Genomic DNA, 15,041 nt, shown 5'->3' with positions numbered 1-15,041 from the left:
TTTTTCGTTATAATAATAAGTAATAGATAGCCATTAATCAACCAGAATTTATTATTAACATTCAGGTTTTGCAAACGTCTTTCTTCTGAATATTCTCTATTATTTTTTTATAAGGTCATGATCATAATCACATTTTCTTTTTTGAGAGATAGGATAACAGTCACACTTCCAAATAACAGCTATGGAGAGCGAAAGAGCGAAAAAGGACCTTTGCCGTTTTCAATAAATTTAACTAAATAGTGCCAATATCCAAGCATAAACGATCAATACTACCAAAATTAATTTCATAAAAGACTCATGTAAAACACAAATCAGCTGAAAATGTCCTTTATTTTTAAAAAGGTACCCGTTGTATTGTCATTTTTTTTTAAATAGTAATCGGTTCCTGAAGAAAACATTAAGCAAGACAAATAGAGAGACAAAGAGAGTTTTAAACTGAGCAAACCGTGAATACAGCCATAGACAACATAACAATTCTAAAAAAACAAAATTTTAAAAATACGTCAAATAGTATTAATGTCAAAAGAGATAAATCAATACAGTTGACAAACTGTTTTTTCAGTTTGTCAACTGTATTGATCCAATCGTAACCTTTATCTATTATGAAATAGTGTCGCTTATGTTAGTTTTATTGCCTTAAATGTGAATTTGAAGACAATCATTTGAATATTAAAAATTACGTTGGAACATGTCTAAACGTAACGAATATTTTTAACAAAAAGTAAGTTTTATTACGATTTAATATAATTAGCCTATCGTCTGTATGTTCTTGAAATATGTAATAACAACGCTTCAATTACTTTAAAATTACCAAGAGAACTCGACGATTTTGTTTGAAAATTTTAGAATAAATGTAAATAAAAGTTTTTTAAATCATTTTATAATGCACAGAATTTTATTAATAATAATATAGCTTGAGAATGAAGTGCTCAAACTATGGTATTAAGGTTATTTGTGTGTTGTGAACTCTTCTGAGATCAGCAATGTTTAGAATTTTCTGTCACATATTTTGTATGGTAAGTTATAGATTTTTAAGAGATATCATTGAAGGACCTCTTAATTAGAATTAAGTTACTATCAAATTGGGCTCTTCTGGCATCTTTTTATGAGATATGCATTGTATAGTGACATCAAGGATTTCTTAATTATTTTTTTCTGAGCATAATAAATTAGTTTATAAAATAAATTTAAAATACAAACACCAAATTGAAAGATTTTTCAATCAAAATTACTAATACAGTAACACTACTAAATCTAATTTGTATGTACAGTAACAGAATCTAAATTAAATGCTATAATTTTTTTTTACTAATGCATAGTGATAATATAAAAAATAATTATGAAATTGCATTTATAAGAGAATAGATATTAAACATAAGAATACTATAGGATAATAATAATATACTAGGATAATGGATAGGATACTCTTTATGCAAACAAATATTTTTTTTATTTATAAGAAGAAATCTTATGTAAAATATTATAAAAGATTATGCATCAATGACAATAAAATAATGATCATGCATGACAATGGCATGACATTAAATATATATTTATATTCATTAAACATTGACATATCTCTAAGAAATTTGGCACTATAATTTATCCAATTTAAAGCTACCAAAGTAATATTTCTGCTATTAAGATCCACAGACCATAACACTTAGAAAGTTTTTTACCTACTGTGTGAAAAGTGTAAGCTTCTTGAAAATCCATATAAAAAATCTGCAACAACCGTGTTCTAGAAAGTTGTTGCTAATGGTGTAAATTTGTATTTAAAACAATCTAAAGCCTTTGCTTCTGCCATACCTCTCTATTACTAAGTTATGATCACAAACTTATCTATATAAAACTATACTAACTATACTAAACTACTTTTTAGTGCCTATTATCTGTAATGAAGATGGAGTCATTGATAAAATTCTATTCTGATATTTTCTAAACAAGAATTAAAATATTTAGCTCTTTATTTATAAACACATTTAAACTATTAATGTATGAAAATAATAAAAACTTGGTTAATAAGATAATGCAAATAAAATACCTAAAAAATATATGATCATAGGCCTTTTTACAGAATTTTATAGGCAAGTGTAATAATTTTTTTAAACAAAAAATAGAACATGGAAAGATCACCCAATCCTTCATTTTAATCACTTAATAGTAAATAAAATTATATTACAGGTGCAAGAGAACTATACCACTTATAAAAAACTAAAATTTAAGAACTATCCTAAGCCAGCTAAACAACACTAACAGTATAATATTAATCCGGCTTAACTCAATGGTATCGCCAGTTTAAAATATGCAAACTTCAGACAAAGTGGTTAAAAAATTTAAATCCAAAGAATTAAGGCATATAAAAAAGATAGAGAGGAATAAAAAAATTGATACAAATATCTTCCAAAATACTAACAATAAAAACACAACAAATAAAATAAGTAAGATAAACATAACATTAACTTTTACAAATAAGAATGAAGAAAACATGGAAACTGAGGACATAAAATTTGTTGAAAGTAACCCAGACCTTACTTTCCTTGATGATTTTGATGTAGATGCACTTGTAGAAAGTTTGTTTTCATGCGAAAATTCAAAAAAAATGATACTTGATAATAGAATAAATAACAGTGTAGAAAATGGTAATAAATCAGCAGAACTAACTACCTTATCTGAAAGTGAAAGTTTAAACGGTAATTCAAATATATCAAAAAATATCAAAATAAGTAAAGAATTTACTCGAATTAACAACAATAAAGACAATTCATCTTTTTGTTCAAGGTACAATGAAGTTCTTAAAATTTTATACATTTTTTAATAATAACATTCCCCTAACCCAGGCATAAATATAAAATTAATGGTATATCTAGTTTAGTTATAACTCAATTGGTGTCTTTTCACTTCTATCTTTTTGGCTGAAACTGTTCAGTTTAGAAAATATTAATATTTATTCATATCTTACCTATAATCATATATACCCATCATCACATTTTGCAGTCTTCTTACCTTTCTCTCTCAAAAAAAATCCTGAGTTTTTGGGTTCTAGAATAATTCCAAACTTCCACCGTTTTGTTACCTTTTTATCATTGTGAGAAATTTGAGGAATTACCTATTATTAATAAGAACCCAACTAAAGTAAAATAATTGTTTTAGCAATATAGTATTAATATGAACAAAACGAAAAGTAGATATATTTTTTAATAAAAATATTTGTACTCTCTGTGTATATAGATTTTTTTATTTTGGCATTGAAATTAAAAGATTCCAACTAAGCTACACCGTGTTTAAGTAGATTTAGTAATATTACCGAGTCACAGGTATTTAAAAATGGTACTTTTAATATATGTTAATTAACCCTGTATGTCCGATTTTAGTGATAACATTGTTACTTTGGACAATATCGTAAGTAACACTAAGAATAAAGATGTTCATGAAACTGAATTTGTACACATTGAAAAACCCAGTGTCATTGCCATCCAAGACACTAAAGAGAATAATCCAGAATCAAAGAATTTAAAAGAAAAAATATTTTCTTATGAGCTAAATGACCTTAAGAAACCATCCGAAATTTACAGCAAAGATGAAAATGTATACCAAGAACAAAATGAAGTAACATTACATAATCCAAAAGAATTTAAAGATAATGGTTTAGACAAAAACACTTCAATGATGGAAAATGGTACAAATTTTGTTGAAGAACATCTGGAAATTAAGCAAGAGATATTAAAATATCATTTTGTCACAAAGTTCGACAAAATATTAGCTGGACAATTAGAAATAAAGATGTGTGATACATTAAAGAATAAATTTTCAGTGATATCTGTATCTCATTATGGCCAATACTCGAAAATATTTAAATGTACAAATTCATCAGAACAACACTATGCCGTCAAGATTTTGGAGTATGTCATTTCTTTAAAGTACACATGATTCTCTATTAAAGTTAAATATTAATTAAGTACTATTATATACTACTATCTTTCAGCAAACATGACCATTATTCTAACGAAGAGAACATGTTGAAGATACTAAAAAAGGATATTCCGTTAGAAAACTTATCATGCATACTGTTATTAAACAGTTTTGACCTTCAAGGTCAAAAGTGTCTTATGACTCATTATTACCCAAGTAATTTAGAACAATATTTACAAAGTAAAAAGATGCCTATTCATATAGACCAGATACGTAATTTGGCGAAGCAGTTAGTAGAAGCAGTGTTTGCATTAAGAATCTACCAAATAATACATAGTGGTAATATTTATAAAAATAATGATAAAATAATTTGGATTATGTAATTAAAAAATTTCCATTGTAAAATTTATGATATAATGTGATATGTTACAGATATAAAACCAAGCCATATACTTTTGGACTCGATAAATGGCCAGCTAAAAGTATGTGGATTTGATGAAGCCTATTATTATTATCTATATTCTAATACAAAGTCTTCAACTGGTACCACTAATTATCGTGCACCAGAAAATATTTTAGGATACTCATATGGCTATAGCATTGATGTCTGGTCTACAGCGTTGGTCATATATAACATGACAACTAACTCTACATTATTTTCGGGTAAAACGGACTATGATGTTTTACTTCAACAAATGTGCCTTTTTGGCAACTTGCCTGAAGAAATGATCAAAGGTTCAAAGTTTAAAAATACATGTTTTATTGGAGGTACTCCAACTGCTTTGGTATGTTAACTATTAGTTCAATAATACACTTGAAATAATTATCATTTAAGTAAATACAATCATACAGGACATCTCATACATCAAGCCAAAATTGTTGATAGAGCAGGTAGCTACTAATGCAAGAAAATTAGTAAAAAAAACTGTATCTATTATATGAATATCCTTAATTTATTAACTGTTACTATTTTTAATGTAAATAATATTTAAATATGTAAAAAATGTGTTCTATCTATCTCTTCCTGGTTTCCTACTGGGTTTAAATCATTGTTTTTAAATGCTTAAATTTGAAAATATTTATTTAATATGATACATTATAATTTCTTCTCGACGTCAAGTTGACTCTATCGTCTGTTCAGATAAAACATGAATCATGACCTGAGAAGTAGGCGAAATAAACTCAGCGGGACTATTTTTTTTTAACAATTTGTAATTATGTTTTAATAAAGATTCAAATTTCCTGCAGACGAATGCACTATTCCCAAGGTGTGCTGTCTACTTTGTAGTCATCTACAGTGTGGTGACCTACTAAAACTAAAGTTTTGTGTTACAGTATTTGTAACATGAACATATTTGGACATTTTTCTACAATAGGGCCTTATGTTAAATAATAACTTAAAAAAACCATACAAAAGTTATTTGTGGTATAGCCAAACAAAAAACTAATTTATATTAATTTTTTACAGGCAGACAACCATATGAATAATTGTATAAAGGGTGGTAATATCAAGACGTACATTTTAGCTGCACAGTCTGTAATTCAAAGTGGATTAGAGTGCAATGAACAAAATTATACATTTAAAGTACAATTACTTTGTACATTAATAGAGAAGATGTTAAAACTGCATCCAAAACAAAGATTAACAATTGAATATGTTTGTGCAAACACGTTTTTTTCCTCATATTAATAGCTTTTTTTCATGTTGATAGTTTTAATTTTATCATAGTAAAAATCCTAAGTACTAGGGATAAATTTTATTATTAACGTTATATTATGAGAAAGGAATACGACATTGTTATATTTGTAATAATTGTTTATTTCCGTAGTCAATAAATACTATCACCAATTTTTTTTAATTTGTAATGTCTCTTAATGAATCATAAAACACTATGGAACTACTTTATTGTAGTATTTATTTAAAATGATCAATAGTTTAGTTAAAATGCATGAAAACAAGTGCAGTAAGGTACAAAATAGCACTCTCATACAAATTTCATTAAGATACAATTCATCCTATCCTTAAAATAACGTTGTTTAAAATAACTTATGGTAATAATGTAGCTTGCAAATAAAATATGTTCCAAGAAACTTGCAGTTCACTTGAAACTTTAATTTTTACAATGAAGGCATAGACTAAATTGTCGTTCTTTTTTTTTGTTCTTGAAATATTAAGTCTATTTTTACACTGTTGTACCCCAAAATAATAATAATAAGCTAATTTAAAGGGAATGTACCATTAATAATACTAAAAATAAAATATTTAATTTCTAATTTATAATATATTAATTAAATAAAAAAATAATATATATTAATTAAATAATTTATGTAGACGTGATTTCTTCTCACTCGAGAAAAACTCGAGCAGACAACCTTTGGGTGGTAATGAGAGAGAAATGAAAAGGAAAAGGCAGTATAAGGTGCACATAAAAAAAACCATAAATGTCATGTTTCAGAGCACACACATATAATTACACCTAAACATACATACATCACTTATATAAGCAATATAAATGAAAAATGTTTTGCATAAACACGAAAGTGGTAGCCCTGCGGCACAGGGCGGAGACATACAACCATGAGTCGTACATATTAATATTTTTATTATTTAATATTATTTTTATATAAAATTGCCACTACTCATAAACAAGTTTAACTTGACAAAGTTAATACCACACTGCGCCAACCAATGCGTCGCGGTGATTATGGTATAACCCCTTAAGCTCCTTAACCTCCCAACGGCCTACCTCACCAAAGTTCGTGACAATTAAAGTATAATTTTTTTTTACTACCTACTTTATTATCTATTTTTAGTAACAAAATTTGATTCACTTTTCCTATTCTGTCCCAAAATTAAAATACTTATCTAATTATATTTAAAATATATTTAACCCGCCTAATTTATTTCTATTTTATGTAAAATTGTCACTTATCCATATATTGAGTTTACTATATATTGCACGTATATATGATTAAATTGTTTAATTACAGGTAAATTAATGCAAAAAAAAACACTCGAGAAGTCAGAGTGAACGCAAAGGCCGTTTGTTAATACTGTTATCATAATTGACATAGATATGTACTAACCTGTCCGGGCATTTCCTTGCTATGCCCGTCGGGCACGTGGAACAATATTAGGGGTGCTGCGCGGCCAGTATGTTCCGAAACAGGCCCTGGGGCAACGTCAACGCGGAAGAATCCACGCCTCTGCAATTGGATGATGTCCCCAACACGGACCTTCGCCAGCTCCGGCTCGCCCAACATTAACATTTCCCACTGAAACAAAAAACATAACGATAACAAGAAGTATTTACTTCCTATTACAGTAAATGATAGGAGGAGTTACAGCGGTTCCTCGGCCCATCTCTATCTCTTTTATTTTTTAATAATTGTGCAACTGTTTATGTCGAGATTCAACATATACAACATAGCTCAGTGCAGGATTCAACAGGGCATTCTTGGCATCAGCAAGAGCCAATTTTTCCGCCATATTATATATTACCACACCTGCTTTAATTTACTTGCAACTTTATTTTATTTGCTAGACGAAGATAATTTAGTGCTTTTTCACTCACACTGTTGTAAACAACAATGAAAAAGATGCATAGCAAATTAGGAAGTCTTGATTCGTAAAGGAATTTAAACAAGCCAGTTACAGTTAACAGAGACTATAGGCAGATGCATGTAAACACATTCTTAATTAAAGTGAGCTCTGTCTGGAGAATAATATATAATAGTTTCTTCTAAAAGAAAGTATAGGTACCACTGTGACATTTATTTAAATATCTTTTTTTTTTAATATATGTTACCTGATATAATATTTACCAGAATAATTAATATTACATTTACCAGAAAATCGAGATCTCAACTAATAGAAACTGTCATGTTTGTCTATTAATTAAAAAGTTTACGATTAACAAAGTAGATCCTAGAGAACTAATAATAAAGTTACAGTTATTAATTCCCGAAAGTAGATATTTGTCCCTACGTTTTACATTTCAAGTATTTATTCCCACGTCGTGCAACCGATTGGCAATGCGACGTGGTTAGGCCTTCCTGTAACAAAGGACGGGTCACCGTGGCCTCCCTTAAAGATCGCCACGGTGTCCGTTTGGCCTTACAGTGGGCGTCTATTGCACATATGAAACTATAACGCCTAAAATATTAATAGGTTAACTAGCAAATTAATTTATTAATTAAGGCTTCTTACCCTGGTCTGATGACCAATATACTGCTTGAAATCCTCATCTTTTCCAAGCAGAGGTTTGGATATAATGTGATCAAAGAATACACAGTAAGTCTCCACTGTGGGTGACTGAGGCGTGTCTGCCAGCCAGGTCAACTTCAAGGTTTTCTTGTAGTCTTTGTTCTCCAAATTTGGTGTTGCATCTATAGAAGTCACTATTCCATCTGGTCCCCTTATAAAATAAAATTGACATTAAAACAGTAAATTTAAATGATTAAATTTTAATAAATTACTTGCTATGTATTAGGGTGGCCGGAAAGTAATGTCCTTTCTATTGATAGATTTTACAGAAAAACCGTTTGATTTTTATCGCTCCGGCATTGAAAATTTGTATACTAGATTACAAAAGGTTGTTGATAACGAAGGTGAATATATTATTGATTAGAAATAAAAACTTGTTAAAAATGTAGTCGTGTGAATTTAACTTAAAAAAGCAACAATACTTTCCAGTCCCCTTAATAAATAGTTACTGTTTGATAGAAAGAAACAAAAACTAATTAATTAGTCATAGCGTAAGGATGAGTTTATATTGGCAGAATAATGTAATTTCAGATTTTTTAAAGTAAATATACAACGGGTGATGTTTTATCATCTTAATTTTAAAACTTTACTAAAAAAACTTAGCGGAATATTGTTCACTACTCAACTTCTCGGCTAAGTACTGCATATAGCCATTTAACACAAGCTAGGTCGGACCTTATTGTAATGAATTAAGGACGATTGTCACATAGTTTCCAGAGTTGTTTACGGAACTAAATAGCGTTCATTGGCAGAGATTAAAACGTTCGAGAACTTTCGATGTATTCCGTTAGCTGATTGGTCAATTCATAAAAGAGAATGAACTTTCTAAATTGATTCTTTCAATGTAAAAGCGCTGCGGCCAGCGCGTCATGACAGAGAAAAATATTTGAAACACGGTACAAATAAAACAATTGGGAAGTGTTCCACCAACAAGAAAAATGGGACTTTTGCGAATTTCTGTAAAAAGTGAATAGAGAGTTTGAGCACTCCGAAAACGTCTTTTATCAAATACCCTATAGAGTATATCGTTTCCAGACGCCAATCTACATATTAATACATTATATTAACAAATAATTTACCTGTGAATCTTGTCGATCATGATGTTTCCATAGTTAATGAATGTAGCGTTCTCGCCTTCCTTTAACGTCACAGCATCAGCTTGGTCTATTAACAGCCGTGGTGACACCCACACTGTCTTGGATCCTACATCTGGATTCTTAGGATGTAATGGTACGGTAAGAGTGGAGTCAGTAGTAATTCCTTTCAAATTCACAGGCACTGGCTTTGCTTCGAGAGCCGTATAACGAGGTGCTATGGGATCGATAACCTATAAAAATGTACATTTATTAAAAAGAATTGTAATAAAAAATAAAACTACAATTAAATTAGATTTGAGCTGCCAGGTACAAATTTATGTGGTGGCAGAATAAAATAGAAGATACATGCCTATATTTATCTCTAAGTAATATGAAAAATTTGATTCAGCACAGGCTGTGCCCAAAAGGCATATTACTCTATTCCAGTTTATGTTCAGGATGAACTATAACTATATAATATAATATAAACTATATCTCTGTGAACTACACTTTTTTCAAGAAATCTATTTTTATGTCCTATCATAATTTTACGCGATTAACACTAACCGTTTACTACATATCACTGACAATATAAATTTATAAAGGTAAGCTATTATATATAATATACCTTCTTGTTTATGGCCCATATCTTATCCCACTCCATGAACACAACGGAGCGACTAGAGCCCTGTGCGCGGATAAACTGGCGAAGCCCCTCCACAGTCATGCCACGACGCAGTACACCACGCACTGTTGGCATACGCGGATCGTCCCTATAAATTGAAAAACATCAAATTATTTTCTGCTTTTCACCTCATGTACAACATATCACTATGTTGTATATATCATGAGAACATTGTTAAAAGAGCTCAATTTGATAGTAACTAGAACCAGATTGAACTATACTATAATAGCATTCTTCGACCCAAAAACGTATCGTGTCGAGAGGATATACCGCGCCCTGAGAAGACCAGATCCCACAATAAAATCGGCCAGGTTTTTTTTTTAAATAGTTTTCACAAATATTCTTAATTATGTGTTCCGTGACCGCTTTTCTTTCTATGTATTTTTTAACAGTTCAAATATGTTCTTAAACAAGTTTTATATCAAAAATACCTACAGTTTGAGAAATTGTTTTTTTTTTCATGCGGATGCATATTATAAAATATGTTCTAACTGGTGTCTACTAGGAGAAAAGAATATTCCTACCACATTTCCAGTCTCTAAGTTTTAAGGTTTCCTAAATACTATGATGAGTCCATAACAGATGGAAATCTCTAGTTTTTTTTAAAGATACTTTTCCTACATATAATATTCACCTCGTAATTTAATAATTTTAGTTAAATTTAATTATACTACGGTAAAAAAAAAACAAAACATAAATTATTTGTCCAGAACATGGTTTTCTTTAGTAATCTATTCAAATTCCCTTTAAGATTAGTTTTAAATCATTTGTATGAATCGCGTTATTTAAGAATACTTAAACTGAGCGTTTTCTTAAAACTTAGAAATAATCTACCATGTTATATAGGGAATATCTATACTTAAGTTGCACTATATGTTTAATCAAACGTCTTACCATCCATCAACAAGTCCCTGCTCTACAAACCAAGTAAGTTTTCTTTTTGACAGCACTGTGTTGGTCATACTCAATCTGAAAAATTGCAAATAAAAATAAAAATTTCAATCAATATTTATAATTTGATATATTAATAAAATATGTGATAAAACCTATGATAACTATTTTTATGCTAATACAATAGTCTGAAGCATTAAATTTTCCGATATCTCACAATGATTTAATTTGTAACGCTGAACTTTTTTTTATCTGTCTAACACTGCTACCAATGTGGCATTTGCAGATTCCGCTGGTGTATTGAACTAATATTTTTACCACGAAGTATAGTATGTTGCCAGTTGCAAATAGGATATTATACTAGTGTTTATATAAAATTAATATAAAAATACCTGCTGTATTCCCAAATATATGGTTTCCTCAAACCAAGTGCATCTATGAACCAGTAGAATTGCGGATCGCGATCATGATATTCCATAGTACGTAAGACGTGAGTCACTCCCTCCACTGAGTCCACTATAGGACATGCGAAGTCATAGGTTGGGTAAACTCTGATAAAAGTAAAAAAAAGAAATTACAGAATACAGATATAAAAGAAATAAGAGTTTATAGGTATCCCATAAACAACATCAATATTTTCAATAATTTTAAATAAATGTTTTATCAAAATGTATAATTTTTTTAATCAGGCCAGAAGTTACTTCATATACTTCATATTATAAAAGTGATGATAATAAGAAATGTATAGACATATAGTAACAGAAATAACATCACATAGTTTGTAAAATTAGGGGTTAACTTTATTACTCAATTTCAACCTTACGTTAATTAATGTGAAACCTTGTAAATAAAACTTACTTATATTGCGTGCCAGTACGTGGGTGTGTCTCAGGTTTGCATCGATAAATGGTTGGGTCCCGCAGACATCCATTAGCTGATTGCATGTCAATCTTAGCACGCACGCAACATTGTATGCCTATGGAACTGCCTTTCTTCATTTCCTCCCATAATTCCATATTCTTAGCAACGGCTGTAACAAAATAAAGTGTTAACTACCTAAAATGGTAAAGAGATTTTGAGTTGCATTGCATATAAACGCAATCATACATTATATTAACGGTCATGCATCACAGTGCAATTTATGTTATTTGTATTATAGTTCATTATATACACTTTTATTATTTATATTTACTTAAATATGACCATGAGAAGACTAATTTGTAAATCACTCTACCTATACTGATCAGGTAATATTAGTTTCTCAATAGAAACGTCACAAATTAATCTAAAACATTGACTCTTTGTAAAACATTTTTTCTTGTAAATAATTTCTAGCATAAAAACGTTGTACTTACAATTATTTCTATTTTTGCTTTCTACTTTCTGTTCTCTTTCATTTTTCATTTGTTCGGCCGGCGTGTCATCAACAAACGCTTTGTTCTCCTTAATTAACTTCTCGCAGTATTCCATCATCATATCAAAATACTGTGATGTGTGGGTGAACATGTCTGGCTTAATTTCTAACATTTCCACATCTTCCAAAATAACCTGGAGAGTTATTGTATAGTTAATTTAACATGTTTTAATTGTATTTCTACAAACTTTTTACAATTGTCCCTTAAATCAACGTCAAGTAATCTAACCCAGAGAAAATTAAAATAATCTTTGTAATGTGTTTTCAGGAGCCTTCCTTGTTTTAGTAATTAAAATACGAAAAAACACAGCCACAAGAACATATAAAAGTATTTTAAAATTTTTTGAAGAACATAATATTAGTAGTATTTTAACATAATAATTTTTGTTTATAAACAAAATCTGTTTGCATGAAGGCATTTAGTTTTACCAGGCATGTGGTCTTTGTGACCAGCATTGGAGCGACAGCCTAAAAACTCTATACAAAAGAAGCTTGAAAATTCACTCTATAGCCTAAGCCCTAGACATTACTTTATATGTTCCACTGAATTAGGCCTCCAATCTCTATTGCTGCTTAGGTGGACACTCCATGGAGTCATTTGCACCAGGATCCCAAGGAGACATGGACTGGTTGTTGTATTTGGTAAGACTTTAGAATTACTACTTGTCAATTTCAAATTACAAAACTGTCTATAAAGGTTGAATCATTACTTGATTGATTATTTTCATATTATAAATGTAATTACTAATTATTTACATGTATATCCATGATGTTAAATATTAAAGACTGTATTATATACCTTCTCGAAATCAGCATTCTCCTTAGCAGGATTGGTGTCATCAAACCTCATAACAAGTTTGCCTTCAAATGCCTGTTGATAGTATTGATTAAGTAATGCGGCTTTAGCATGTCCAATGTGTAAATAACTGAAAAGAAAAAATAGATAAAATTCCTTTAATAATTTCAATGGTCCTATATTTGTAGTAGCAACCAATATGGAACATGAAGTTGGCTAGCAATACAGAGTGTGAATAGAAATTCATTAAAAAAATAAATCTTTACAGTATTTTACCTTTTTTCACTTCAATGTGTTAATAATTATAAAGCATAAATATGTATTTATAGGCTAAAGTAAAAATTGAGTATATTATTTGTAAATAAATTGTTACAAATGATAGAAAACGCACCCTGATGCTTCAGGTGGAAATCTCACAACAACCTTGCCCATTTCAGCATGTGGCAACTCAATAAACTTGCCCTCTGCTGCACGGTTAGATCCAGAATCCTTATTGGCTGTTGGTGAACGCCTGAAAAGGAAATGTATTAAGAACAATTACATGTTTTTCATAATATTTAGGGCAATCTAGAAAATTAATCAGTAAAAAGTAAAGGAAGCCTATGACCAGCAGTAGATATCCCTATGGCTTAAATGATTATGATGAGGAAATAAGTTTAAAAAAAAAAAGTTTTGAAACTACCTTATTCAGCAACCATGTGCATGAACATTATTCATATTAAAAGAAAAATATTATTCATAAAATATAAATGGCACTATTTCGAAAATAGATATCTCATTGTATATCTAAAGTGTAAAGGTTTTACTCAATGTATCATTGGGTTCAAGAACAAACATAATTAGCAAATAAAAGCAAGAGATTTTTATTCTAATACAAATAATTTCTTTTAATATGTCTTTCGTAGTTACAATTTGAAGTAAGGTTAGTCATATGTTCAATTGTGTTTTAGTATATTTGGTTATTTATTATTCAACATTCAATATCTTAATGGTTAACAATGAAACTGATATTTTCTTTAGCTTTATTAATAGGTTACAGCACAAACCTTGGTGATGCCTTGGTTAGGTTGTCTAAAACATCAGTTGGTAGGGACTTCAAAGCCCTGACAACTGCTTCTTGGGCCTGTATCAGTTTCATCCATCTGTTAATATTAGTTGATGGTATTTTTGCAGAGATCTCTTTAAATTTGCAGGAACCTGTAATAAATTAATTGCTTTAAATCAGTGTTTTATTTAAGTTAAATTCAGTTAATAAAAAAACAATTTTAACTTGTGATAACTGGTTTGGTGAGATTAAAATTAAGAATAGTCATAAGAATCGGGTCATAGCAGTATTTACTAATTAATCTGTACTTACTATATAAAACACTGAAAACAGCTAAGTCTGAAACTGAAATAGTCTCCCCAACAAGATAAGTTAGAGGTCCTAGAATCTTATTTAGATATTCAATAGATTGTACCATATCTTCATTTAAAACAAGGCTAAAAGAGAGCCAATGATTCATTGTGACCTTTTGAAGTGGACCAGCAGACTTATTAAATGCATTCTCAAGTAATCTTATCAAATCATTGCTAGTTCCGTATTGCACTGATTTAGAAGAATTTGGTAGTACGATATAAGATTCAGTACCCCATATTATCTCTAAATTTTTTGTTGCCGACCTGTAATGCTCTGCTGCCAGTAAACCTCCTGAAAATAGCAAAAAAATATTATTTTTACCAAAAATCTGATGCAATGACCCATTACTAAATTATATTAAAAGATTTATATATACCTAGGGGAGGGTTGTTTTTATTGCAAGATATTTTCATGTTGTTCTGAAATAAACTAATTATTTAGCAAAGATTCTCGCTTTTCATTTAAAATCTCAGCACTTGCAAAGTTTCGAACACGATGAAGAGAACTGTCAATTTGACAAAAATAGTATTAATAAGATTTGCGTTCGAAAACTAATCTAGATCTTTTACTAAATGAAACATTAAATTTAAAAAAAATGCCT

At 29.6% G+C, this 15,041-nt stretch overlaps 1 protein-coding gene and 1 long non-coding RNA gene across 2 annotated transcripts in view; one reads left to right on the top strand and one right to left on the bottom strand.

Annotated features, from left to right (window-relative positions):
- GluProRS (Glutamyl-prolyl-tRNA synthetase) overlaps window positions 1–14,936 on the bottom strand; it is a 37,906-nt gene extending 22,970 nt beyond the window's left edge. Inside the window, exons 1-13 of the mRNA XM_068763342.1 lie at window positions 14,817–14,936; window positions 14,399–14,731; window positions 14,088–14,238; window positions 13,433–13,552; window positions 13,045–13,171; window positions 12,187–12,379; window positions 11,690–11,861; window positions 11,224–11,382; window positions 10,835–10,909; window positions 9,884–10,028; window positions 9,259–9,506; window positions 8,123–8,330; window positions 7,000–7,188 (exon numbers count right to left, since the gene is read on the bottom strand). Coding sequence (XP_068619443.1) covers window positions 7,000–7,188; window positions 8,123–8,330; window positions 9,259–9,506; window positions 9,884–10,028; window positions 10,835–10,909; window positions 11,224–11,382; window positions 11,690–11,861; window positions 12,187–12,379; window positions 13,045–13,171; window positions 13,433–13,552; window positions 14,088–14,238; window positions 14,399–14,731; window positions 14,817–14,853 — 2,157 coding nt within the window. The 5' untranslated portion in view covers window positions 14,854–14,936. The remainder of the gene's footprint in view (window positions 1–6,999; window positions 7,189–8,122; window positions 8,331–9,258; window positions 9,507–9,883; window positions 10,029–10,834; window positions 10,910–11,223; window positions 11,383–11,689; window positions 11,862–12,186; window positions 12,380–13,044; window positions 13,172–13,432; window positions 13,553–14,087; window positions 14,239–14,398; window positions 14,732–14,816) is intronic.
- LOC137920101 (uncharacterized) lies at window positions 4,034–5,588 on the top strand. The gene is made up of 3 exons (XR_011106752.1): window positions 4,034–4,251; window positions 4,345–4,697; window positions 5,381–5,588. It is a non-coding gene; the product is annotated as an uncharacterized lncRNA (long non-coding RNA).
- Window positions 14,937–15,041: the final 105 nt, after the last annotated feature.

The sequence above is a fragment of the Battus philenor genome, unplaced genomic scaffold (assembly GCF_028537555.1).
Source record: "Battus philenor isolate CCGP_79_NKW_IND1 unplaced genomic scaffold, ilBatPhil1.0.hap1 SCAF_17, whole genome shotgun sequence".
NCBI lineage: Eukaryota > Metazoa > Arthropoda > Insecta > Lepidoptera > Papilionidae > Battus > Battus philenor.
Note: the sequence above shows the minus strand (reverse complement) of the source record. Positions and strands in the feature narration are given on the sequence as shown.